This window comes from Poecilia latipinna, unplaced genomic scaffold, assembly GCF_001443285.1.
Source record: "Poecilia latipinna isolate Pla-1442-1.1 unplaced genomic scaffold, P_latipinna-1.0 Scaffold4717, whole genome shotgun sequence".
NCBI lineage: Eukaryota > Metazoa > Chordata > Actinopteri > Cyprinodontiformes > Poeciliidae > Poecilia > Poecilia latipinna.
Window position 1 is genome coordinate 11,799 of NW_015117333.1, and position 7,680 is coordinate 19,478.

Consider the following 7,680-nt stretch of genomic DNA (forward strand, 5'->3'; position numbering starts at 1 on the left):
GAACCATCTTCTCTTACTCAAGTCTAATCCAAGTTTACCACCGGGTTTATTCCAGAAGGATGACATTTATGCACGAAAACGATGGAGACAAGTCCAATACATATCTGATCTGTTCTGGAAGAGATGGATTAAAGAATATCTGCCTCAACTTCAACAGCGCCAAAAGTGGATGAAAATTAGACGCAACTTTGTTCCTGGAGATGTGGTCCTTATAATGGATGACTCTGCACCTCGTGGTTCATGGATCATTGGTAGAATCACAGAAACTGTGCCTGACAAAAATGGACTTGTACGTCAGGTCTGGATTAAGACCCCAACCAGCCACTTATGCAGACCCATCACAAAGATATGCCTTCTTCAGGAGACTTTCGACCAATGAAGACAACACATTTGACTCTACTCTTGACATGACTTTTTGACTTGATTTTGTCATAACTAGATATACATCGCAGACTGACTATAATTAGGCTAAGTGCTGGTAAACTCTGGCCTATGATTGACCGACTATGGATGGATTATTTTGAAGAAAAGAAGAAATGATTGTTTGACTATTTGCAAATGACTTTCATGGACTGTTTGAATGCATTATGTTATCTCATTGTGTGTTTTGATGTAGTGATGTAGGTTATGGTGTTGTATGAGTAATTATTACTGTGTAATGATGTAATAATTAGGGGCCGGAATGTGGATATGGGTAGTGTGAGATCGCGTGGTGTTATTAGTAATTGTAGATCACCTGTTGCTCACCTGGTGACTTCAGTGAGTGGGTGATTAGGGAGGTCTACTTTTTGCTGACCGCTATGTTTTTGTCCTTGATCACTTCTTAATTCTACGGATCCGTTTTAAGCTGCTTTGGACACTGTTTTGCCTTGGATATTGACAATAAAATCATTGTAACTGCAGCTTGGATTTACGTTTCAATCAGCTTGCGTGTCAACAACCACTTCCCTACTCAGCCGCTCGGCGACTTTGTTTGATAGTCGCTAATAAACAGAGATCGTTGTTGTGGCTTTCTGTTGATACACATGACATTCATGGATTCCGGGCCAATCAGAGGATACCACGAGCAGAAGATTTTAAGTACGATCCTCTCATTTACAATTTTTAATATGAGATTGTTGGAGAATTCTCGAAGGTGGAAGAAGCTAACAAGTTAGTTACATGTACGCTGCATCAACCCACCAACAGAGGGTCCATCACAATGTTTTAAAAGACCTGGAAAGCACAGGAACTTTCTATCTTCAGTGAAGCTGAACAACCAATCCAAGTGTATATTTCATTCTCAGCAGAGATATAACAGACTGGTGAGTCACAGCTAGTCTGGCGGACTGAGAGCCTCAACCAATGAAACTTCACATAGAAACAAGGACGTTGTTTGACTGTTGCAGCAAAATCCTTCACATGCCCAAGATACTCCCTTTGGAGCATCTTGGGCACAGATGCTCCAAGGGGCTTGCTTTTTGGGGAAAAAAGCATTTTTTTCTCCCTTTTTTATGTACATTAAAAATGTAATGACTCAGAGCAAAAGATAAAGAGTATCAAAGAGAATACTGGCTACAATTATAGCCGGTGTTCAGCAATCTTTAGCCTAACACTGCGTTAGCCATGCTCAGGAATTTCTTTTTAAATTTTGAGGCTAATGTTGACATCGGTTCCACCTGCTGGTGGTGAATTACATGTTTTGTTTTGTGTTTTAATCCCAGCATGTCATCACAGATTTCGGTGACAAGATACAGTAGTTAGCAGTGTCCTAAAACATCCTCACTATTAAAATCATTATATTAACAAAGTTTTCTAATAAAAAATATTGCTTTATGTTGCTGAGATGTGTGACAGAAAAAGTTAGTTTTGTTAAATGGTAATATCTTGGTGGATGGAGCTAAAACTAGGGTGGATGTCAGTCTTCAGGATTTATCAGACCAACAAGAAGCCAAATGAGCACATAAAAAAAATCTACCAGTAAGTGGCGGTACTAGATATTCTAAGATTTGAATATATTAAGATCAATTCACTGGTGAATTTGATTTGGATACTGTTGATTTTACTCTTTGTTTGAGGTTGTGAGTTTATTTATAGGTTTAATCTAAAAATGTTATTTCTATCTTAAGCAATAATATGATATTAGTAAACAGTGCCTACTGTACTGTTTGACAACTATGATCAACTGGAACGTATGTGTGATTGAACTTTAATGATTTTTGTTGCGAATTGGTGCTTTATAAATCAACTGATTTAATAATGCAAAAAAAGACATTAAGAATTTATGATAAACAGGTTGATTCAAGGGGGGAAATATCAGTGTGGAAAGTGTTTTTTTTTTCTTTGTTTTTTCCAAGATCATTAATAAAGTGTTTTGATGAGTGTGTATCCTCACCGGGCAGCACCTGGCACTCCTGCTGCTGCACCTCCCATTGACAGTTGCTGTTCAGGGAGCAGCTCCAGCAGCTGGCCAGTTGGAAACACTCCTGTTCCTCCCGCCGCTTGCACCTGGACGAGTCTCTCACCGACTTCTCACAAAAACAGAGAGAGAGAATGAGGAAACAATATTAGTTCACTTCCAAGTTTTTCATTCTCAAGTAAATACAATAAACCGGGAGAAATCAATACACAGCGCATGGCGACACACTGAAAAATGAATAAAGAGTGATGGGCGTGGTGAATGAGAAGTCAAACAGAGCATGCAGAGTGAAAAATGAAATCAATATGAGCATTTTATACTGAGATGAAGTTTTTATTGAAGAATTCATTCTGGAAGATGGGACTGTGTTAGTTCAGAGAGTAAAATATAAAGCTTCAGCAAACACAAGGGAAATTATTTTTATTTAAACTGAAGTTAGCAAACATAACATATAAGCTTATTGTAATTGTAAGTATCATCTGGTCTTTACCCGGCTCAAAATTTATTTTAATCTAAGCTGAAGGGGACAAAACCCTTGACAGATGAAACAGCACCATGTGGAAAAAACCAAGTGCACTTCATGAATAAACAGCAAGCAGAAACTTTGGTCTGGGATGTATCTCGTGTTTTTGAGAACTGCATGCTCTGACCTTTGCATGACTTTGCTGGGAGAATCCAAGTCGTGACAGATATCTTAAATGTTTTCCACTTATGATGAACCATAAAATCCTTATAAATGAGTTTATAACTTTGTCCAAATGGATGAGCATCAGTGACTGCCTATGTAAGGTTGCTGATGATGTCCTTTCAACTTGGCATTGTGTTAGCGCTACTGCTAACAGTAGTTAGAGCCGGAGTAAGCGGCCTTAGAACCGGAATACGCCCGAGGTGAACCTCCGAGCGCTTGAGGAGGACGTGGGGCTAAAGCCGGCGTTAGAGCCCTAAGTTCACTCCGAGCGCTTCAGGAGGGAGCGGTAGAAAACGGCTGGCCGAAATTAGCGTTCATAAATCGGATTAACCTTGAGCTAAACACCGCTTACACCGTGGAGCTGCAATATCTAACTTGAAGCTAACTTCACTGTGGTACCAACACATGCGCGATCTGATCTCCAAATTATGCCCCGCCTCTTCCGGGACAACTCTCACACATACAAAACATGAGTCTATCACATGCAAAAAAAATAATCTATATTTTATTAGTTTATATGTGCAATCTTAGTTTTATGTATCCATGTGAGAAAAAAATTGTTTGCATGTGTGATATTTTAGTAGTGTATGCCAGCAATTTTTGTATTTTGTGTATGTGTGAGAGAAAAATTGTATGTGTGTGTGTTATTTTAGTAGTTTATGTGCGTAATTTTAGTATTTTGTCTGTGTGTGAGAGAAAAATTGTATGTGTGATATTTTAGTAGTGTGTATACACAATTTTAGTGTTTTGGGCATGTGTGTGAGAGAAAAATTGTAAGCGTGTGTGACATTTTAGCTGTGTGTGCACAATTTTCATATTTTGTGTATGCGTGTGAGAGAAAATTTGTATGCGTGTGTGACATTTTACTCGTATATATGTGCAATTTTCATATTTTGTGTGTGCACGCATGAGTCTTTAGACTTGTGTGAGAGACAAAACATAGATTTTGTCCTAAACAACTCCTCATAGTCCTGTGTGTTTCAATGTCATAACAATAATATTATTTGAGTTAAGTAAAGTAGTAATTTCATTTGTTGATTTAAATAGATTTTTTTTTGTATTTCTGTAATGCCAGTCTTAATTTTGCCAGATTTCAGCTTTAAATATTTTTTGTTTGTTTACTAAGATGATTTCCATTTAAACATAATTCATGACTAAATTACAATATTAATTATTTATATTAAATCAGTGTTTCCACAAAATGGAATACATTTTTTTATATGGAGATTAGTAAATCTCCATATAATCTCAAATGATGTAAAACAGGGTGCAGCTGGACAGAAAAGGAAATATTCTCTGTATTGTAAAATAATACACACATGTCCCCTCCTTCGTGTGCCGTGCTTCCACAAGCTGAGCTGATGTTCAGACAACATGGATGGAGGTGCAGACAGAGACAAAGCACCGTCATGCTGCTGGGCCAGCTCCAGAGTCAGCTACACACACACACACACACACACACAAAATCAGAAACATTCACGGTTTCATATTCAGATGCAGCCAAGCATACATAGAGAGAGAAAAACAACAGAGGCACCCACAGAAAGACAGACAAAGAATTGTTCAGATTAAAACCAGAGAAACAGGTAGAATGAATGAGTGAAATGCTGAAGATAAGCACACATGAACACATAGGGCATTTTTAACTTCCATTATTTTCTCAGATTTTTTCCAGCACAACTATCAGAAAGTACAGCAGGATGTATTGTTTTTAAAACTTTTAACCAATAACCTGGGTGAACTGACCACAGTGCAGTTGCTTGAGGCAGAGATGCACTTCCTGTCCTTGCACCACTGGCACCCCCAGGTGTTGGCTGTGCAGCTGGCGCAGTCTGAGAAGCGAATGCACTGTTCGTCTGTGCTGTCTGCAAGAAGAGCAACACAGGGTGGTCGGCATATAGTAATGTTTTACCAGAGTAGAACTCCACTTTGGTTTGCCTTCTGACTGGAAGATCAGTTGGTTTTTATGGAAATGTCAATCAAGAAAGCAGGTTATGGATGGTTATTTCTTCACTTATTGGCCCTTTAAGGTATCACTTTTTAGGAAGAGTAAACACCGTGCGATAAAACTGTTAAAAACTAAAACTTGTTACACTGTTATATATGTGCCTGTTACTGTAATGGAGGCAAAAAGACAACACTAGTCACATACTCCCTTACAGAATTGATGCAACTGTTAGCTACTTCCTTGTGCAGAAATGGTGTCTGCACAAATTATGTTCGACTTACCTTAGGACACTTTTAATCTGAAAATCCAACTGATATGTTTTTGGGATAGGCATTTATCATATTGTTTATCATTGTAATTCAGTTGTTCTGGGTCTGAGCTCTATTTTGTGATATAATTTTCAAAATACTTTTCATTTGAACTGGCAATGTGATGGAGCAAGTAGAACACAAAGAAGCAATGCTTTAGCTACATCTGGTTCAGGATTCTCCTAATTAGTTTAAAACGAGCTGATTGGGGCATTGTTGACCTCCGTTCTCATAATTACAATATGCAAACAAGCTTCAAAATCAAAGGCTTTCAAAATAATTACAGTCATCAACCTACTGGGAGTGAAGTTCGTCTTAGACAGCAGGGTTTTGTTGTTTTGGGAAGATGTAGATAAATAGAAACGGTAAGCAGAGTGGACCTACCGGGTCGTGCAGGGCAGAAAGAAGCCGGGACGATGTGATCGTGCTGTTTGGACTCCCATGGGAGACATCTGCTTTTCACCCAGAGGCAGCGAACTCCTGACCCAGCCGCTAAACACAGAGTTGGGGACGAGAAGGCTTGGCAGGACGGAGGGTTGTAGGCCAGCACGTCATTCAGAAGCACACCCGAAAAGCCTCCGAAGACGTACATGATGCTAGAAAACCCAATAATAACAGAGTTTAGGAGTGATTTGTGTGAGAAGGAAGAAACGTGGCCAATCTTAAACAGGCGCAGATGACTACCGGTGAAAACATTAAAAGGCAGCAGAAAGGACCTTTAGAAATCAAAAGAACTTTTCGGTTTGAAGCTGGTCTTCTGAAGTTGAAAGCTGACATTTTTGTGGTCATAGTTGACTTTTTGGAGAGTGAATGTTGTTAAAGGATCAGGTCATCATTTCAAATGGAAGAAAGAACATCCCCTCATATTCTGATGGATTTCTTGAAGCAGACATCTAGTTTTTATTTAGGGCTGACATTTACAGGCAGACCTACCCTAAGAATGAACCGGTTGACTTTGATCCCAGGCAATTGATGTTAACACTTTTTATCCCTTTGAATTCTTGAAGGGTTGCAATTTGAATTCAAAATTGATCAGCACCAAGGCTGATCAAGGCTGTGTTCAGTGATGAAGAAAGCAGCCATACAATGTAATGATGTCATGATTCGATGTTGAGAGCTAAAACCAACCAAACCCTGAATTTCTGTAGAAGAACTGTGAAGAAGAAACTGTATCTCCATATAGAGGTGCTTCTAAACAAAGAGCTTCACAGGAAGCAAAGAGTGGGAGAGGCAGCTAAATATAACGCGTACTGACAAGGATGAAGTTGCAAAACAAGAAAAACCACAGAATCTTAAAGGGTACCCACCCATTGCTGACCACAGCAGAGTGACCGAAGCGGTTGACGTCTCTGGGGAGACCTGGTCTAGGAAGGACCATCCATTTATCACAAGCTAAAAGACAACAATACAGAAGGAGAAAAAAGGTGTTTCTATACATCAAGTCAAGTTTATTTGTACAGCAACAAGGCAGTTCAAACTGCTTTATATCAGGAAAAACATAATGCAGTCACCAATTATGAAACAAGAAATCGTTACATTTTGTCAAATGCCATCATTAAAATGATCAAGCAAATACACATGGAATATGTTGGTCAATGTTCCATTTGCTACTAGTCAAATGGAACATTTGTACCTCCAAACAGGCATCTTTTTTAAACTAAAAATTCAAATTAGGTTCCAACATTACAAAAACTACACTGATGTTTGTGGTTGAAACTTAAAAAATGGTGTATGAAAACTAATACAGAGTATAAATCATTGTCCATCATATTTGGCATCAAATTTAGAGATAATAAATCAGGAGAAAAACTTTACATGGAACGAGACTCAAGATTCAAATCATAAAAATATTTTCCTAACCTTGTATCAAATTTTATGGCTGTGGATTTAACGTAAAAAAATAAAAATCTTAAATATGACTCAATAAAAAGCCCTTCTCTCTTATTTTTGCCCCTGTGTAAATATTATTGCAGCTTTTTGTATTTTTCCCCATTTGTATTTTACAGCTCTGTGATGTTTTAACGACGAAAGCGTAATTAATATGGAAATGACAGGATCTGCAATTGTGTAAGACAGTATTCAGTGAAAATGTGTCATCTCAACATTTAAGGCATCACTGCTCATCGCTGGGAAAGTTTAAGACGCCGGATTGCTAATGACCTCGTTAGACGGCTGCTAATTGAGTGTTTGTCTTTAAAGAGAGAGACGCTGCAGAGGACACTGCAACAGCTCATAACTGTGAGACTTGTGTCAGTGTCAAAAATCTAGGGTGTTGTACAGGGGTGAAAGTAGGGGGATACGGTCGGGTACTGCGTACCCCTAAAAGATTTAGCGGGGG

The 7,680-nt window shown here is 38.6% G+C and overlaps 1 protein-coding gene across 2 annotated transcripts; it reads right to left on the bottom strand.

Moving 5' to 3' along the window:
• Positions 1 to 2,143: 2,143 nt before the first annotated feature.
• LOC106942954 (attractin-like protein 1) lies at positions 2,144 to 7,622 on the bottom strand. Of its 2 annotated transcripts, XM_015026307.1 has the most exons (5): positions 6,650 to 7,622; positions 5,727 to 5,938; positions 4,833 to 4,951; positions 4,406 to 4,522; positions 2,144 to 2,507 (listed from the first exon to the last, which is right to left on the bottom strand). In XM_015026307.1, the coding sequence occupies exons 1-5, from the start codon at positions 6,778 to 6,780 to the stop codon at positions 2,262 to 2,264; spliced, it is 825 nt and encodes a 274-aa protein (XP_014881793.1). In that variant the 5' UTR covers positions 6,781 to 7,622; the 3' UTR covers positions 2,144 to 2,261. The 2 variants fall into 2 exon arrangements, with proteins under 2 accessions (XP_014881793.1, XP_014881794.1); XM_015026308.1 differs by lacking the exon at positions 4,406 to 4,522 and having other exon boundaries at positions 2,148 to 2,507.
• Positions 7,623 to 7,680: the final 58 nt, after the last annotated feature.